General features: G+C 39.3%; 1 protein-coding gene across 3 annotated transcripts in view; it reads right to left on the bottom strand.

The window, feature by feature from the left end:
* Nucleotides 1–566: 566 nt before the first annotated feature.
* washc5 (WASH complex subunit 5) overlaps nt 567–20,550 on the bottom strand; it is a 28,700-nt gene continuing 8,716 nt past the window's right edge. For all 3 annotated transcript variants that reach the window (XM_061916251.1, XM_061916250.1, XM_061916252.1), the window contains exons 10-29: nt 18,332–18,459; nt 17,790–17,919; nt 17,561–17,673; nt 17,119–17,285; nt 13,742–13,817; nt 13,482–13,592; nt 13,142–13,282; nt 8,281–8,361; nt 8,088–8,189; nt 7,846–8,025; nt 7,642–7,766; nt 7,395–7,557; nt 3,239–3,341; nt 3,079–3,158; nt 2,879–2,982; nt 2,582–2,711; nt 2,420–2,516; nt 1,184–1,337; nt 951–1,038; nt 567–821 (exon numbers count right to left, since the gene is read on the bottom strand). In XM_061916251.1, coding sequence (XP_061772235.1) covers nt 765–821; nt 951–1,038; nt 1,184–1,337; nt 2,420–2,516; nt 2,582–2,711; nt 2,879–2,982; nt 3,079–3,158; nt 3,239–3,341; nt 7,395–7,557; nt 7,642–7,766; nt 7,846–8,025; nt 8,088–8,189; nt 8,281–8,361; nt 13,142–13,282; nt 13,482–13,592; nt 13,742–13,817; nt 17,119–17,285; nt 17,561–17,673; nt 17,790–17,919; nt 18,332–18,459 — 2,330 coding nt within the window. In that variant the 3' untranslated portion in view covers nt 567–764. The remainder of the gene's footprint in view (nt 822–950; nt 1,039–1,183; nt 1,338–2,419; nt 2,517–2,581; nt 2,712–2,878; nt 2,983–3,078; nt 3,159–3,238; nt 3,342–7,394; nt 7,558–7,641; nt 7,767–7,845; nt 8,026–8,087; nt 8,190–8,280; nt 8,362–13,141; nt 13,283–13,481; nt 13,593–13,741; nt 13,818–17,118; nt 17,286–17,560; nt 17,674–17,789; nt 17,920–18,331; nt 18,460–20,550) is intronic.

Raw genomic sequence — 20,550 nt, 5'->3', positions numbered from 1 at the left:
TTTGAAAGATGAACCTTAAGGGATGTTGTTGCAGTAATCCAGTCAGGAGGTGCTGAATGAATGAGTGAGTGTTTCAGCGGTACAGGAGGAGAGGATGGGTAATATTCCTGAAGTGGAGGTAGGCTGGTGTAGTGACATGGTCTTCAAATAAAAAGTTTTTTTCCAAGATGAGACCAAGGTTCCGGATGTGCATGGAGGGGGGGACAAGGTGAGGTTGTTAAGGGATATGTTGAAGTCTTTGACAGAATTGTTGAGATATTTTTGGACCAATAATTATGAGATCCATTTTTTGAGTTTGAGAAAGTCTTTGTTCGTCCAAATGTTTATGTCAGTGAGGGTGACGGTGATGATGGACCATGTTGATGTATTATTTGTAAAAGTGGGAGTATGTACAGGATGAAGAGGAGAGGGCCAAGTACAATGCTCCAAAATCCGTTGTGCATTGTGTGTGGAGAAAAGTTAAGTTTTTGCATTTTGGATTCAAGTCAAATGGAACTGTCCAGAACTTTTTACAATGTTGTGAAGGAGTTGTTCATAACACAAATTAGCCAGGTAGTGCACTCAGAAAAGTTGGAACCCCTGATATTTATTAATGTACTAAATGTGGTAATACATAATGTTAGGGACAGTAAGGCAATTTTAGCTTTCTATCTATTAACAATATACAATTTTACATGTGCTTTAGGAGATGAATGAGCTAAAAAATGAAATGTATAAGTAAAATAAAAGGCAACAAAATCCTTTTTTCTGCTTCTTCCGGGTCGTCACAGTATAGTTCTGAACTCATCAAAAATGAAACTGGGCACGTGGGCTTCAGCTACCTTTTGAACACAGAGGAAAAATAGAAACAGAATAAATTACAATACAACCGACCTCCTTCACTTTCAAAATGTAAATGCTACACATTTATTCACAACATAAATGAAACATTTTTCATTTGGAATGTATACCTTGCGGGACAGTTTTGTGTATTTGATGTAGTCTTCCAGGAACATGAGCGCTCCCACCACATCAGAGGGCATGTCAGGGATCTTCTGGCTATAATTGAGGCGAAATAGAAATGATGACAACTCATTAAAAGACATTGACTGCATTCATTTACAATGATGATTCAAACCTAATCAAATCATTGTAAAACAATACGGACTATGTTAACTTGGATATCTTTTTTTGGCCCGGTTACCTCGTGCACTGTTCCATGATAGAGCGGATGAATTGACCAATTAGGGCCAAGAATTGCTGCGTGTATCTGGAGTGAAACTGCTTGAGGAGGGTGAGAAGACCAAGTACTAAGGGAGGCCAGTCAACTGGGTCAGTTGATTTCCTGCAGGTCATTCCTGGTAAAAGTACAAAACATTCCATTTGCATGTGCTTTTGGCCAATATCCTTCTTCTTCTGGCTCTAAACGGAGGCGGACGCTCCCTCTCCCACTCCCTTATCTCTCCTGCTTTGGCTCTCCGTTTCGTCTCGTCTTAACTTTCTAAGAACCTCTCTTTTGCATTGTTTTTCGAAACCTAAAAATGGAATTTCTAAACTGGTCTCTCAACAAAATTTACAAGATCTTCACGGCGAGAAGCTCGGTTCCCTGGGAAACTGCCTGTCCTGAAGAAATTTTTGCTGCTAGATACATGAGGGGCTCTTGGGTAGAGAATCGTGTGCCAGGCGATTCTTTCGTTCGAAGACATTGAAGATGTCCGTCTATTCGGAACTGTAATAACAGGTCATCAGGTGATTAGATTGAGCGTTGTTCTGGTTAATCGACAAATTCGAAGACGATGGCAGCCATTCAAGGAGCCCAGAGGCCGCATCATGAACGGACGGAAATAAGACGGGTCGAAGATGGTCTTTAAAACATTATTTATGAACATTTTTAAACAAATCACCATTACATGTTATGTAAACCACAATGAAATGTTTTGAATGTAGAAAAAAGTACATAACTTTAAGATGACAGGCTTTGTGAAAGGAAAACGTCTTCCAGCAAAGTGGGTATAATACTCTTCCATCATTTTTTAATACTCAAATTTTTAATTAGTGTCTTCCATATTGACTTGTTTAGTTCTGCAGCCCGTCACTGCCAAATCAACCGTCCATTTGCGCATGAATGCTGAAAACTAATACTTGGAATAACTGCCCAAAATCTCTTGCCAAAACTTTACAGGAATTTTGAGTCATTCTGTGCTGCAGATGGTTTAGCAGCATTAACCAGTTTAATCACAATATACATTTTGACAGGCCGAATTACCATATGTAAAAAAAACGTAGATGACATGCTTTGCTATTTTTGTCCACAGGTATTTTGGACAAAATGATGCCTTTTCTGAGAGAAAAAGATGCATATGTGAAATGTTGCACTCATTTAAAATTTACTCACAACTAAAAACTTACGTTGTGATGAGGGAAGTGGGTGAGAACTAACCTTGGTTTTTGCTGTACTGAAGCTTTGGCAGCTGTGCTATAATGAACAGAAAATTGATGATCGGGAAGTAAGGGAGGCGCTTTGTGGTAATGTAGATCTGTGAAAGCCAATAAAATAGTCAGAACAGTATTCAGGCAAAATCATGACTATTCATCTCCAAACCTTATTAAGCGGGTTGTGAATACCCGCGGCCTCCAAATGAGCAGTGATGTCATACAGAAGGGTGTTGTCTTCTTTCGGGTAAGGCAGTGATGGGTCTTGGTAGTGGGCTTCAATGTCTGCTAGAAGAGACCTTGCACATATACAGTGAGAAACATAATTAGGTAAGAAGCCATAAAGTACAGAACGAAACATGAACAATTTACAAAGCCAGATGAAATATTCTTCACAGTCACGTGCACAAGCTGTGATACATAATATTTTGTTACATGCTGGGTGAGTTGTAAGCACTGGACTGACTTGTTCAGGTTTTCTAGGGCAGCTGCCAGGTGTTTGGAGTCAAACTTGCAGGAGTAGTTCAGCTCATTAGCAATCTGTTGTCGTAGAATTTGCATTTGACCGACCTACATTGTCAAAATTGAATTAGGTGTATTCCCTAAACTGTAAAGATAGTATAATTATATCTAGATATTTCATTTAGAAACATATAAAGAAAGTACCTTCATGATGGCCTCTAAATATGGCCCCCAGATCTTTTGGGTTTTAGCCAGTGCACTGGCATACACTTTGCTGGCATTACCTACCAGAAGAGAAATGATTTATTACAGAACCACCTAAAATATACAGTTTTTTGTTTTATTTTACATTTGTATTACCTACCCACGATACCCTGAACCGGATTGACAGCGCCCAGCATTGCTTTAAAGACCTCCAATGCAGCTTTGTCCTTTAGAATACTCTTCTGAATCACAGTCAAGAAATTCTAAAGGGATGGGAGAACATTTTAAAAGATGATTGGGATCCCCATACAGTACACAAACATTCAAGCAATGTACAACAACATTTAAAGCGTCAAATTCAATTTGTTCGCAACACAGTAGTACCTCAACTTACGAGCTTAATTGGTTCTGTGACAGCACTCTTAAATCAAAACATTTGCATGTCAAATCAATGTCGCCCAGTGAAATCAATTTATTTGGTGCTTGTCCCCACACCCGAAACGGCACAATTTTCATGTGTAACAGGCTTTTTAAAAAAGAAAAACATTCTATAAAAAACAATACAATCAAATGCAGTACAAACAACTCCAGCACTTATATTAATAATTGTAATATAACAATAATGTACAGCATTTCCCTTGAAGAGTGGACTTCTGAAGTTCTCATTTCAGCTACTTCTCCATCAAACGCACCATGAGCAGTGTTTAAAAATTTTCATGAATATATGTTTGCCATTTAGAAAATATTTTAACATCCTTGGCTCATTGTGCTTCAGTAGGGCACAGATGAGCAGTGCTACACTCCCAACTGCTCTGCAAAGTTGGCAAGTTACACACTCTGTCATGTTTTTGATAATTGTGTTCTTTAATTCAATGAATATCACTCACTTCTTTCTTTTTTCTGTGGTTAGAAAACAAAGTGGAGTTTATTTCTCCCTAAAAGCTAATGCTAGCGTGTAAGAACAGCGGCCAATGCACAAAAACCTGGTGTATGACCTTTCTCACAGCAAAGTTGAGATGTTTCAAGACTCACGTTTACATGGAAATGTGCGGTGTCTCAAGCCAACGTCATTCTTCATGTATGCTATGGATACTTTGGCGACACACAGATGTGGTGTGGTCATTGGGGTTTTGCCAACATTTGATTTCAACGATGTAAAAAAAGATTGAGGCCAGACTTCCAGTCAGCGACAAGATGGAGTAGTCGCACTATTCCATGCTGCCGATAATTTAACTCCAGCTATTCTTTATAGCTCGACGGAAAGCAGTAACTGCTGCTAACATTGAATTATACTAATACCTTCTCGCGCTGAATGAGAAAATGTCTAAGAAGGAGGAGCAAAGGAAGGAGGACTTTGCTGCAAGCACTATCATTTAAAGTTAAAGTAAAAGTACCAATGATTGTCATGGGTACGCAAACAAACAAGGTTGGTGGACCACAAGACTTCTCTCTGGTCTGAGTTTAACTCTGCCTTTTCCAAACTTGACAACAAGCTAGATTGTATTCAGACTCCATTTCTTGATCACCAGAAGCGCCTCTCTTCACTACAGTTGTATGCCGACGTGTCCAGCCGGGATAAGCTGGTCATGGACACCAAGCTAACATCCGTAGCCGAGGAGAACGCTAGACTAAAAGTTAAGCTAATAGATTTGGAGAGCAGAAGTAGTCGGAACAACCTAAGAATTGTCAACGTCCCTGAAATCATTGAAGGTCCACACCCAACAATGTTCTTCTCTCAACTGCTGGTTAAGGTTTTGGATGAACACACATTATTGTCGGCCCCGGAGCTAGACCATGCCCACCGCTCACTAATAGCAAAGCCAGACCCCGGTGAGAGACATAGAGCTTTCGTGATATGCTTCCACCGATTCCAGACAAGGGAGCTGGTGGTGTGGGATGGTTGAAAACTCAGAGGCAAACTAAAGTACAAGGACTAACTGATCCACATTTTCGAAGACAACTGCCCTGAAGTAGTGAAACAGCGGGCCGTGTACCGGGACGTTATGAATTTTCGCTACAGTCTGGGCCTCAAACCAGCCCTTCATTACAGCTTAACTAATGGTTATGACCAAGGATGGAAAGAGACGGCGGTTCGCATCTCTCAAAGACGCCCACAATTTGGTCAAGTCCCACAATCATTGCAGCCAAGGTTGTACAAATTAGTAATCTCTGTTGATATAGCCTACCCTACAATGCAGGGCCGGACGGCGTTATCTTAGTTCTCTTTACCCATGTCCAGGGGCTACACTGCAGGCATTAGCCTTAATAATCAGTATACAAGCCGGATAGAAGTTGCCGAGTCATTGTTTTTTTTTCTTATTCTTCCCTTTATTAATGAAGGCCATGTCTTGTCACGTTTAACCATGTCAACATAACGCTAACTCCAGGCCTGACTGTGAGTTTTACATCTGTGTAGTTACTCATTTCATCCACTTTCTTTGTATAACCTTTCGGCTATTATATTATGCCAACATTTCAGATTCGACCTGTCTAATATACAATTATTAGTGTTATTGTTTATACAACAAGTAATATTGCTTATTTTATTTTATTTTGTTATATTGCCATTCAAATCCTTTTGTCTCCACTTTAGTTTTTTTTTCAATTTATTTTGTTTTATTGTATTGTAGACCCCAAAAGGGAATAAGCGGTAGAAATGGATGGATGGATGGATATATATATATATATATATTATTTTTTTTTTTTTTACACTGTTGTTTACTTTTTAATTTATTATTATTTGACCAAGCTGTTCAGTACTAGACTGCTTCATCCCAAGTGCAGGACTAATAGACTCAAAAACTGCTTTGTCCCACACGGCATTAGACTGTACAACTCCTCTCTGGGGAGGGTAGTGTGGGGTACTAGAATGACAGGGGATGCAAAACAATAACAGTGCAATACTTTTTCATAACATGGTCACTACTACCTAGTTTCTCTTGTTATATTATTATTTTAATGTTATATTTTTATGCCCATTGTTGCTTTTTATTTTTATTCTTATTGTAATATTTTTCTATTTTGTTTCCATTTATACCCCCATCATTTACTTTTTACTCTTTAAATTGATCTCAACTCTGTGCACTGCTGCTGGAATTTTAATTTTCCTGAAGGAACTCTCCTGAAGGAATCAATAAAGTACTATCTTTTTATCTGTCCATCGATCTAGCTATTGATTTATTTACTTCATAGTTTGTTACTTTTATTCCCTATCTGTACATTTATAATAATATGTACATATATATATACATATATATACATACATATATACACATATATACACACACACAGATATATATATATATATATATATATATATATATATATATATATATATATATATATATATATATATATATATATATATCACCATATATTTACTTGTATTATTATTATTTTATTTTATTATATACTTTTTGAGTTGTTTATCATATTTTATTTTTTCTCTCACTGAAGTTATGTTAGTATTGTGCACTATGTTTCGAGAGGGAATATATTGTAGTTTTGGTGCACTTTAAAATGTTCTGATTCCGTTTAACCCAAACTCTAATCTGGCTGTGAGCAGTGTAAACACATTTTGTAAATTACACAAATTGATTTTATTTTGGGGGTAAAGCAGAGTCATCCACCTCTTGTAAAGTTTTACGTATCATTGTAGCAACTATCTTTTCAAAGGGATGCAGCGCTATGTATTTTCCGGTCCACTCATCTGTTTTAGCCATGCACATCCATCTTCTTCTTCACCTTCTTCCTGACCCAACCCTTTTTTAAACATTTCAGCCTGTGTTCAGTTCTCTGAGACCACCCACAATGACAGTTCGCTGGAATCACAAGAAACAAGCGCCTCCTAATTACTCCTGTTTGGGCAAACCATCCAGCGTTCAGCCACGTGGCTACTTTCAATTTGATTCACATATTTCTATGGGGGCGTGGCCTGGGCGTGCCAAGCCAAGTAAACATCTGGGATAAATTTTGAGTTAATTGCGATTTAAAAGAGATATGTGTTTGGATTGCTTTAATTTTAATTTTTACTTGGGTCTCTAGTGTTTTGGAATTGAAAATACACAATTTTTTTGTAGGAAATCCGCGCAACCCTTATTAAATGAGGCTCCAGATTTTTGGGGTGGATCTTACGGGGTTCACTGTAACATTTCCTACGCCAACTAATGGCGTGGAGGCTTCTAAGTAAAATTTTGCTTGCAATTTAAAGTTGAACAATTAGCCGAGAGACAGCTTTTATCTCAAGTCACTCTTAAGTTGAGATACTATTATATTTTTACTGTAGCTTAATGTGTACTGTTCTGAAGGTGAGTTACCTGCAGCTCCCTGACAATCATGAAGCAGAGCAATCTGTCCAGTCCGTTCAAGCCAAATGTACCCAATGAGCTCTGGATCTCTGAAAATAGTCTGTTGTTGGTCACTTCCTGATGGCTCTTAAGGTCATACCAGGTGTTCATTTGATCAATGTAACATGTAACCCTGGAGAAACACCAAAAAATACATGAGAGGTTCTAAGGACAGTAGAGGAATTATATTTTATTTTTGTAATAATCGGAGACAGACCTAGGATCTGTGATCCGGAGAATCTCTCTGCAGAGACGACCAATGAAGGTGGCAGACTCGTCTACAGAGGGAAACTTGGGAATGGGAATGTGAGTGGATTGGTACACACTTTGCCAGTCTTGGATCTGATCGAGATAAAAAATAATGATCATTTGCTGACAATGAAAAGCAAAAAAGTGTTGACCTCCAATCGCTGAATCTAACCTTAGTCCTGAGGAAGCTGTTGCACTCCTGCTCTACATTGTAGTTGATAATTCGGGAGACCTCCTCCTGCCAGATTTTAAGACCGTATATACTGACATAGTCTTGGATGTACTCGAATGATCTGTAGAACCCGTCCATGGTGGCCGCCATGTCTTTTAACTTGGGCATCAACTCACTTGGCTGGGAGAGAGAAAAATGAATATGTATACAGCATGTATTATAGTAAAGATATAATGCCCTACCTTAGCCTTGGGGTTTATAATTAACCCCTTGTGCAGAGCATAAGCCACTCTCTTTACCAGCTCTTTCCTGATGCCATCCTCCAGAAGTTGTTTAGGGTCCACCTAAAACATCACGTTCATGGCAACTCATTGTCTTACAATGTAAAGAGAGGAGGAAGTGATTTATACCATGTAACAATAAAAAATGATGCACCTTGATAATACCAACTAAAGTGGTCTTCATCATCAAGATCCCCTCAGTGAAAATCGAGATGTCATGGGTGAGTTTAGCCACCTGTAGGGATGATGTAGGAAAACAGTGAAAAATTATTAGAGTAAATGCTACATATGCAGTGTTCTCTCTAAATAGTTATGCTCCTTACTTGTCAGGGTTTTTATAATATGGAAAGCTCAAGTGATTTCAGTTTATACATAATCATAGTTGTGTTTAAATTAGTCTGCAAAATTGTGTCACAATATTTGTGATGATAAATTTAAAATCGGGGGTGGCAGAATAGTTTTCATTTTCATATTCCGAGCCCTTTCCTGCTCCGTTACTGATGAGAATGTATTGGAAATTTTCACTGAATATGGGGAAATGAGATCTGCCCGGAGTTTCTTAAGGCTCTGGATGCTGTGGGGCTGTCTTAGTTGACAAGACTCTGCATCATTGCGTGGACATCAGGGGCAGTGCCTCTGAATTCGCAAGCAGTGGTGGTGCTTCCTCTCTTTAAGAAAGGGAATCGGAAGGTGTGTTCCAATTATTGTGGGATCACTCCCCTGAGCTTTCCTGGTAAGGTCTATTCAGGAGTAATGGAAAATGGGGCTACGCCGGATAGTCGAACTACGGATTCATAAGAAGCAATGTAGTTTTTGTTCTGGTCGTGGAACTGTGGACCAGCTTTATACTCTTGGCAGGTTCCAGGGTGCATGGGAGTTTGCCCAACCAGTCTGCAAAGGTTTTGTGGACATTCAACCGTGCCACTCAGGAAGTCCTGTGGAGAGTGTTTAGATAGTATGGGGTATTGGAACGCCTGATTGTGGCGGCCCCCTCCTTGTATGATCCGTATCAGAGCTTTTTCCAGCATTGTCAATAGTCAGTCGGACATGTTTCCAGTGAGGGTTGGACTCTGCAAAGGCTGCTCTTAACCACCGATTCTGTTCATAACTTATATGAACAGAATTTCTAGGCACAGTCAGGGCATTGAGGGGATCCGGTTTGGTGGCTGTAGGATTAGCTTTCTGCTTCGCAGATGATGTGGTCCTGATGGCTTCATCTGACCAGGATCTTCGGCTCTCACTGGATTGGTTCACAGCCAAGTGTGAAGCCACTGTGATGAGAATCAGCACTTCCATGTCAGAGTCCATGGTTCTCACCTCTAAAAGGGTGGAGTGCCATCTTCGGGTTGGGGAGAAGATCTTGCCCCAAGTGGAGGAGTTCAAGTACCTTGGAATCTTGTTCCCGAGTGAGAGAAGAGTGGATCGTACGAAGGACCTGAGCCGGAAGGCAAAGCTCTCAGTTTACTGGTCGATCGTTGTTCCCATCTCCCCTTATGGTCATGAGCTTTGGGTTATAACTAAAAGGACAAGATCATGGGTACAAGCCAACTAAAAAGAGTTTCCTTCAAGGATGGCAGGACTGTCCTTACACATAGGATGAGAAGCTCTGTCATAAGGGCGAGGCTCCGAATAAAGCCGCTGCTTTTCCACATCGAGAGAGGCCAGATGAGGTGGTTCGAGCATTTGGTCAGGATGACCCCCAGACGCCTCTCAGGGGTGGTGTTTAGGGCACCTCTGACCTGTAGGAGGCCACGGGCAAGACCCAGAACATATTAAGGAGATTATGTCTCCGGCTGGCCTGGGAAACGCCTCTGAATCTCCCAGGAGGAGCTGGACAAAGTGGCTGGGGAGAGCTAGGAAGTCTAGGCTTCTCTGCTTCGGCTGTTGCCCACCCGACCCGACCTTGGATAAGTAGATTGGTTCGCTCAATATTGCCACTGCACCCCACGGTGAGATTTGTTACTGCTGGGTAAGGATGTAATGATCTGAAAATTTCATATCCTGGTCATCATGATCAGATTTATCATGGTTATTGTTATCATCGCAGTATTGTTGAATGTGCTCAAAAGGTTAGGGTTACACACACTGAAATATTCTCACGATTATTTTTTTGAATACCTAAAAAAAACACAGTTAGAAAACACACTATTTTGCATGTTTTGATTTTCTTATGCTTCACTGATAGTATTTTAGCCTTAGTAATTTTATCTGTTACATATCCTATGAAGTGAGACTTACACTGTTACAATGTCTATTTCTCAGATGATAAACTTGTACGACTGCAATATGCTGATAGCAACCTAACTTACCCGCCCCCCCCAAACACCCTCTACATCCTACCCCCTGAATTGTAAATAATTATATGTATATACTCAGATGATTAACTTGTATAATGACTGTATTATGCTGATAGTATATATTTGTCCCATGAATTGATTAACTTGGACGCCGACTTAAACAAGTTGAAAAACTTATTTGGGTGTAACCATTTACCTTTTCAACAAAATCAATCAATGTTTTAATGGCTAAGATTAAATTATTTTGAATATTTCAGCAACAAGCGGTAGTAAAATGGATGGATGGATGGATGAATGGTTTGTACTGCAGCACTTTAAGATTTATTTAAATGAAATTCGCGTGACAAACAAAATCTATTTATTATTTCTGGGAGGCGTTGTGATGTCTTGTTCTGTTCAGCAATACTTGAACGCACCGTAAAAACACCTTTGTCTTGTATTTGTCTGAGTTTGTAACGATCACTCTGTTTTAAGAGAGCACAGCTTCTAGGTTTAATATTCACAAGTGAATATTTTAGTTGCTTACACAGCAATGTGTTTATAGAAGTTTAGATTAGGGTATGTTGTTTTCTTAACGAAAAAATGTTCATGTCTATTGTTTTTATGTTAGCATTTAAGCTAGCAAGCAGGCGCCAGTCAATCTGTAAATTTCTCAAAATGCAGTTTTCAATCATGGTTTTTCGATTTTTTTTTATTTAGGACAGTATTACTAACCTAACACATCCCCGATTATCTTCATCAAAACATCCCTTGTGCTTGTAAACATTTGAGCTATGGCATTTAATGGTTATTGTGTCTGATACCGTGTCAGGAAGATATGCAAATGTGTGTTTTAATTATATTACATTTATTATTTTGCACAAAAAAAATATTATTTAAGAATTTATTTCACAATAATTGATTTATTACAAAATATGCATTAAATTAATTTCAAGTATGATTCAAAAAGTATAATGATTATTCCACATTAATAAAAAAAAGTGTGAAATTGTTTTTTGTAATGGGGGAAGACAGCCTCAAAATCAAATTCTGCTGACGGCCTCAATATAGCCAATGATTACCGCCCTGTTGCACTCACCCCCATCATAATGAAGTGCTTCGAGAGGCTAGTAAAGGGATATATTGTCTCCAGACTTTCCCTCACATTCGACCAATACCAATTTGATTATTGCCCTAACCGCTCCACAGAGGACGCCATCTCCTCTGCACTCCACCTCAGCTTAGAACATCTGGAAGGAAAGGACACACACATGCGGATGTGGACTTCAGCTCAGCATTCAACACCATCATCCCGCAGGTGTTGGTGAGCAAACTGGCCACCCATGGATTCAGTACCCCCCTATGCAACTGGCTGCTTGACTTCCTCACAGACAGACCCCAATCTGTGAGAGTGGGCAACAACACCTCCAGTGCCATCTCCCTGAGCACCGGCTTCCCCCCAGGGCTGCGTCCTGAGTCCACTGCTGTTCACGTTCATGACTGCTGCGCCAGGTCCACACTAACCACATTGTGAAGTATGCGGACGACACAACAGTAGTGGGCCTCATCCGTGACAACAATGACATGGACTACAGGGAGGAGGTGAAACATCTGGTTGACTGGTGCAGAACCAACAACCTGGTCCTGAATGTCAAGGAGATCATCAATGACTTCAGGAAGCACCAGTCCAGCCACGCTCCACTCTACATCAACGGCACAGCGGTGGAGATGGTAAGCAACACCAAGTTCCTGGGGGTGCAGATAACTGACAATATGACCTGGTCCCTACACACCGCAGCTCTTGTAAAAAGAGCTCAGGAGCGCATGCACTTTTTGCGTCGGATGAAAAGAACTCAGCTCCCTCCCCCCATTCTCACCACATTCTACAGTGGCACTATTGAGAGCCTGCTGACCAACAGCATTTCTGTCTGGACTGAAGCCTACAATGCTTCAGACTGGAAGTCTCTCCATACAGTGGAGAGGACGGCGGAAAAGATCATCAGGACTCTTCTTCTTCCTATCCAGGAGATCGCAAAAAGCCGCTGCCTGACCAGGGCTCAGAAAATCTGCAAAGACTCCTCCCACACCCATCAAGGACTGTTTTCACTGCTGGACTCTAGAAAGAGGTTCCGCAGCCCCCGAAGCAGAACCTTCAGGTTCTGTAACAGCTTCTTCCCTCAGGCCGTAAGATTCTTGAATGCATCATAACTAAATTATCCCCTCAACTCCCCCCAAAATGGATTAACTCGCTGGAATAAAAAAGACAATATAACATACATCCATAAATGTGGACGCATGTGAAAAAGTGCAATATATTTATCCGTACAGTAATTTATCTATTTATTTATATATATTTATATATATATGTATTTATTTTATATATATATTTATATACTATTTATATATATTGATTTAATTATATATGCACGTTATTGCTTTTTTTTTTCCTGCACTACCATGAGCTTATGCAACGAAATTTCATTCTTATCTGTGCTGTAAAGTTCAAATTTTAATTACAATAAAAAGGAAGTCTAAGTCTAAGTCTAACTTTTCAACTTCATTCTTTTTTTTGGTGTTTTCTTGTCTTTTACATAAGAGCGCTAGTGTGACTGTCTGAGAGTTATATTGATTATGCTGTATATAATCATCTTGAAGCCACACTTTGAATAATTCAGCTTTTGATTTTACAAAGCAGATGAGACCAGTGTGAGGCTGTTACGAACTAATGAGGTTCTTTACTTCATAGCGTGCCCCCAGCTGGGAGTAGTCTTTCAGTTTGTCCTTGTCCAGCCGTGTGGGCACCTCGATGATGTCATGGATCTGAAGCTTGATGATTTTGGCCAGAGAGGTGAACATGCTCTCCGGGATGATCTGCAGTACCTGCAAACAAAACGACAGCTCAACACCAAACTAGCCCAGCAATGTAGTTTAGTATAAAAGGGAAGCAGTAATGAAGCTTGGAATAAAAAAGTTTAAAAATATTAAACTTATGTTTGTCAGTTCGTGGGACACTGAAATACTAATTAAAAAGAACAATGTAACGTAAGCTTTTTATCCTGGCAATCATAAAATATAGCACCTTCCTGACATAGGCCACTAATTCCCCGGAGTAGAACTGGGAAACGCTTAGAAGGTCAGCACTGTTGGCCTGGTTGATGCGGAGCAATGGGAGATCCAAAGCAGAAGCTAACTGGTTACAAACACACGCACGCACGCACGCACGCACACACATGCACGCGCACAAACGCACGCGCGCACACACACACACGCACACACAAGTTGGTTTAGAAAGTGTCAACTGTAACTCCTACTTATGCATGCATGCTGGGAACCACTCACCTTCAGAAAGGTAGCTCGCAATTTAGTGACCATGGATGAGTTTACCCGGATGCTCTCCTGCATAATGGATGTGAAGCTGCAGGGTAAAACACGAGCGAGGGAGAAAGAAGCGTGTTAGAGGAAAATAAATTGTTGAAATCTGCCCCGCATAACAAATAAAAGACCTGAACAGAAGAGAAAGAAAATAAACACACACACATACACAAAGCACCTGTGGTTTGGTGATACTTGCATACTGATAAATCATGCCATAAAGAAAATACAATCAATTATTTATGGAGCTGTCCAGCATATGAAACATATGTTGGGTCTTTGCAGTTCATGGTATTTGCAGATCATGGTATTACACTATCATGATACATTTATGATACAGGTTATATTGCACCGCAACCCAACAATACATTTGTAAATAATCAATCAATCAATCAATCAATGTTTACTTATATAGCCCTAAATCACTAGTGTCTCAAAGGGCTGCACAAACCACCACGACATCCTCGGTAGGCCCACATAAGGGCAAGGAAAACTCACACCCAGTGGGACATTGGTGACAATAATGACCCAGTGGGACGTCGGTGACAATGATGACTATGAGAACCTTAGAGAGGAGGAAAGCAATGGATGTCGAGCGGGTCTAACATGATACTGTGAAAGTTCAATCCACAATGGATACAACACAGTCGCGAGAGTCCAGTCCAAAGAGGATCCAAGACACAGCAGCGAGAGTCCCGTTCACAGCGGAGCCAGCCATAATGAACTAAATTGTTTTTTATTGCTGTTTTTTGTAATTGTCTTTAGTCATATCTGTTGTAATTTTCCACTGTGAGTGTCTTTGATAAAATCGCAGCGGCAAGAAAAATAATGGCAGGAGTTGACAATGTAAATAGTCAGAAAAAAACCAGCAAATTTGAAATGTATGGTTGTAACAAGCGGTGTTCCCCACTCTTTAGGACAATGTTAAATGGGTAATATTCACACACTGATGGCAGGCGCTGCCATGCACTAACCACAACCCATTAGGAGCAAGGGTGAAGGGTCTTGCTCAAGGTCAAAACGGACGTGACTGAGATGGTGGAAGCCAGGGATCGAACCAGGAGCCCTCAGGCTGCTGGTACGGCCGCTCTACAAACCAAGCCACGGCCGTTGTTCTTCTGCTTTCTAATACACATACCAAAGTGGTTTAAAACAAAACCAAATAATGTCCGATGTATGTTTAAAGTCATCCCTCGCCACGTCGTGTTTCAAATATTGCGGCTTCACCACATTGTGATTTTTAAAACATTTTTGTAAAGTATATTCTACAAAATTTTTGCCTACATTTAGCATTTTCAAACATAAACATGACTAAATGAACTAAAAACACCAACATTACAGTAGTGATGGTCACGAGATGAGACCAAACCAATCAGAGCATTCTGTTCAGTATCGTGTCCACTCGGATGGTCCCGAGATGTCTTTCGATACTTTTCAATACTTTTTAAAATAAATGGGATCATGAAAAAAATTAAATTTTTGGCTTCATTTTAACAAAAATATCTTACGATACATTAAACATATGGCTGTTAATTGAAATCAAAAACATTTTCGGAAGATTAAAAAAATAAATAGAAGGCATTAAACGCACTGGGCTTTTCTTTTTGCACTCAAAGAACAACTTAAAATTTGATATAATACATATAGCCTTCCATAACCTAGGACTAGGTTGGAATAAAATAGAATAAAAAGCTTTATTGACATTGTATTAAATGATTTATGATTTATGTTTACCACTCTTGGTGTGTGCTTTAAGACGAATAAAATCATTGGTAAATACTAAAAACAATATAATGGTTAAAAGTAAACAGATAAGACATGTAGCAGGTAAAACACACTTTGTTAAAGATAAAACACAAATTGTAGCGATTTGTATACAAAATTCCGTAATTTTTTACTTTTATTTTTTTGCTCAGCATGGGCGATTTGGAGTCTTTTTATTTAGCATCAAGCCTAGCAGCTTGTGTGATTGTCTACGTATTCATATGTGCACAGCAGGGGAGCTGGTTAACTGCATAAGCTTTTAACTCATTGTGCAGGTCTGGATGATTGTTAGTAGAGGGGAACTGCACTGTTTTTGGAATTTTGCCTCTTGTTCACAATCATTTTGAGAGACAAGAACACACATCTTTTTAAAGATGATAACAAAACGCTTGAAAGATGCGGTCATGGGAGTCCCCGTTGTAGCCTTCAAAGCTCTCTAAATCAACTTCAAAACCCTACGGCAACTTTTTATATACACACTGCCAGGTATATATACGGGTGATTCAAAAATAATACGGAAAAATTATCACTCGATATTTCAAAAATGAAAATCAATAGAAAACCTAGATTGAACACGTGTTGTACATAACTTCCAGTATTTATTCCATTCTTTACAAATGCTCAATTAGGCCACTGCTGGCAGCACGGACAACATCAAGATGATATGCGAATTCCTCCCGAGCACGCCCCAGGATGTCGGGATCAACCTTGTAATAACAAATCACAGTATGGCGATGTGTTAGTACACTGGAAAAAAAAGTTCCTCAGTGTTTGCTCTTACAATGTCGCCACAGCTTGGTTATTATACGGGTTACGGAACGTAAATTAAGTGATGATTAAATTAATGATTTACAGGTAGAATTTATTGCTCCCATTAGCTCTATTGCTAGCCACCGAGAAGGAGACACATTTTTTATAGTAGAAAGTGAAAAAACAACAACTTTTGTCTTCTTGTCTCTCATAATGATTGTGAACCATAGGCAAAATTCCACAAAAAGTGTAGTTCCATTTTAAAATATTTACCTAAGTTTAACACAAAAATGGTAATAATTTAATCATGCCACCTTTGGCGAGGCATGTTTTAAAGCAGTGTTCTGTATGTCACCGCAGCAGAGGAACATGTGGTTGAAAAAAATCTACCAGTATTTTTCAAAAGCAGTATAGTACTGTTTTCAATTCATTAGTACTGTGGTAATTTAATAGTACCGGTATACCGTCCACTGACTGGCCCAGTCTCAGGCAGCATATCGGATTAAAAGAGTGTGACTCTAACTGAATCTTGTTATTTCATCTCTCGAAGGCTCTCATAATGTTGAAAATGAGTATTTAGAAGGTGGAAAATAGTTTTTTTTATGCTTAGCGAAAATGTGTTTATTGCAGTCACGTTCGGAACCAATTTATGGCTATAAACAAGGGACTGTATTCCAAAATACTGTCTCGTTGTAGTAACAGTAGATGCTGCATTTATTCTATAAAAACAAAACATCTGCATATTTTATACATACAAGTATGCACTGCTGACAAACAACTTTCAATACAATATATCACAGAATACAATACAACTACCAAAGCGTGCCTACCTGTCTATGATCTGCCAGGCATAAGACAAATCTCCGACTATCTGCATCGTGATGAGGACCTCTTCCTTAATATTGATTGTGCGAATCATTTGGTGCAGGAACTTTCTTGTGTCTGCCAGGAACTGACAGACCTGCAGGTTCGACTCTAACTGATGAAACTCCTGAACCTAAAGACCAAACAAAGAACATAAGATATATATAGGGTTATGTAACTAATTTGTCCATGAAAACAAAATAATACCCCTGAGAAGCATAAAAATAATTTTGATGCATCAACATTAGTAAGAACTTTGCTTCACTAGAAAGTGTTTGAGTACTGTATAGATACGGTATAGTACATTTACTATGTTCTATTCCAATAATCAAACAGAATATGGCAAAGAAACTCCAAGAAAAACATTGTTGAATTATTCTACTTAATGTTAAGGCTGAACTTGCTCACCTCGACAAGAGCCTGTATGAGCTGGACCGTCTTCCTCCCAGCAGCTGTTGAGTCCTCATAATTTAAAGATTCAATCTGTTTTGAGATTTCTCTGAACCAGGCTTGGAGGTTTTCTGTGAGGGTGACATACAGTCTAATGGTGTATACAAAGGAGGTGTGCGAGACATGTCAACCGTTCAGGTTTGAATCTAAGCAAGACATGTGTTGCCACCCTGACTACAGAACTCACCGTTTTTCTCCACTCTTGTCAGCGGTTTAACACCTGAGAAGACTTCTGCCAGCTCAGTCATTCTCTCTGATCCCTCTTTCTTGTAGCTTTCCCATTTGATTTGTTTCTCTGACAGCATCTGCTTGAACATCTGGAGGAGGGGCCACACAGATGTGGGGTGGATGAGGAAGGATTAGTCAGATGAGATGATGATAATGAGAAGATTCAATTTGTGTCCTCTCCTAATGACTGAATGTCTGGCCATATGCTGCCCCCGCAGTGTGTTAATAAACAACAGAGGGGGCACCACAAAGCAGCTTGCGGCGATCGATTCAACATTTTTCTGACATCGCTCGCTGAAAAGATGCATGAGGACTGACATCATAAGTGATACATTAATAATTAAAAAGCCACTTATACAAGTAATGCATAATTACAGTCACAGTGCTTTATTCTGACAAGTGGCAACCCAATGAAAATGGACTGGGCTGGCATTAATTTTATTCTCAACCCTATGCCACTCGCACATCAATTTTGCTTTGTGACATATGATAAACTCTCACCTCTTTCAGCATGAACTCCAGCTGAGCTGTGTCAAGCAGGAGCTGAAAGAGGATCTTAGGATTGTACTTGGAGTCGTTGGTCACTTGGTCTTTGATTTGGCGCAGTCTCTTGTTGTTCGGGTCATAGGCTGTAAGACATTGACCAAGAATTAATGTTGTCAAGTGATTAACAAAAATGAGCAGTTAATTCATTTGGATGTGTATTTAATTTCTCTGATGAATATATATTTTAATCTTACCTAAAACATTTTGAGAAAAAGCATTCAATGTGAAGTATTTTCTAGTGCTGTGAAGCGATTAAAAACATTAGTGATTTATTAATTTGCATATATAATTAATCTGATTAATCCACTTTTTAATCTTGCCTAAAAAAGATGCAGAGAAAAGCCCTCAATTTGAGGTACTTTTTAAATGAAAAATGATAAATGGGTTGTACTTGTATAGCTCTTTTCTACCTTCAAGGTACTCAAAGCGCTTTTACACTACTTCCACATTTACCCATTCACTCACACAATGATTGAGGGAGCTGCCATGCAAAGCGCTAACCAGCACCCATCAGGAGCAAGGGTGAAGTGTCTTGCTCAAGGACACAACGGAGGTGACGAGGTTGGTACTAGGTGGGGATTGAACCAGGGACCCTTGGGTTGAGCACGGCCACGCTTCCACTGCGCCACACCATCCCTTTTAGTGCAGTCAAGCTATTACAAACTGAGTGGTCAAGTAATTTGAATCTGTAATTAATTATTTTAATTATTCGCTGTTTTAATCTCACCTAAAATGCAGAGAAAAGCCCTCAATTTTAGATATTTTATAGTGCCTTCAAGGGATTAAAAAATGTGTGATGAAATAATTGGGATCTGTAATTAATCAACATAATTAATGTATTTTAATTTTTACCTAAAAATACAGAGAAAAATCCTCAACCTAAGGTAATTTCATATAAATGTATTACATAGTGCTAAAGATAGATATGTAACGAAATAAAGTAGCTTCATAAAGTCAATTGTTGTGTTAATTGATTTGAACAGATGCAGTATGTTTTATCTACTAAAATAAAACATCAGACCAATATAAAAAGCTGATGTTAACACATCAAAAACAGGAAGAACACTTTTCTTAGCAAAAAGTATTGAATGTAGAACTGGTTGATTGTCCTCTGCTTCAGATACTATAAAATAAAAAAGGGACATCAATCACATCACTAGTATATGTTACCAATAGTGGTTTAAGAGAACACATTTAACAAATACGACATATGACACGAGGGGGTGATTACAACACCATCCTCTTCCATATAACTATGTTCTAATTTTAAATACAATGCACACATCATTGTGCAAGTAGAATATCACTATATTGCTGCCTTATAATAGAATAAAGTCAGCTTAGTGTGTCACCACACACCCGGAAATGATGCCATTTCTCCATAACTCAAGTAGGAGATAGATGCACGTTACACTAAAAAGCAACAACATTGTCTTGTCTACGCCAAAATTAAAACTTATACAAAACATAAACACAATTGTGACATGTCCATCCATCCATTTTCTACCGCTTATTCCCTTCGGGGTCGCGGATGGCGCCGGAGCCTATCTCAGCTAAAATCGGGCGGAAGGCAGAGTACACCATGGAGAAATCGCTACCTCACATTGCAGGGCCAACACAGATAGACAGACAACATTCACACTTACATTCACACACTAGGGCCAATTTTTAGTGTTGCCAATCAACCTATCCCCAGGTACATGTCTTTGGAGGTGGGAGGAAGCTGGAGTACCCGGAGGGAACCCACACAGTCACGAGGAGAACATACAAACTCCACACAGAAAGATCCCGAGCGCAGGATCAAACCCAGGACCTTTGTATTTTAAGGCAGACGCACAAACCCCTGGTCCAACCTTGCTGCCCCAATTCTGACATATATTTAAGTGTATTGTGAACATTTTAAAAAATGTATTAGATATGATTCTTCCCGTCCCCATTATTTAAAGGAGCTAACATCTCTAGCCAAGTCTAGTGACAAGTGTGGTACCTCTTTTTCGTAGTGGCTAGATTTTCTTTTTGTGCCCCATAGTAGTAGTGTAGTTGCTCACAGTCAGGCACAAGTAGAGGGCGAGACAACTTGCATACAGAGACAGTAACGTTAGATTAAAAAACCCAACGCACTAAATTAGTGAATCGCAATTTTTGACACTCCTTTAAACAATACAATATCAAAA

This window comes from Nerophis ophidion, linkage group LG11 (genome assembly GCF_033978795.1).
Source record: "Nerophis ophidion isolate RoL-2023_Sa linkage group LG11, RoL_Noph_v1.0, whole genome shotgun sequence".
NCBI lineage: Eukaryota > Metazoa > Chordata > Actinopteri > Syngnathiformes > Syngnathidae > Nerophis > Nerophis ophidion.
The sequence above is the reverse complement of the archived record's forward strand: the minus strand, read 5'-3'. Positions and strand labels throughout refer to the sequence as shown.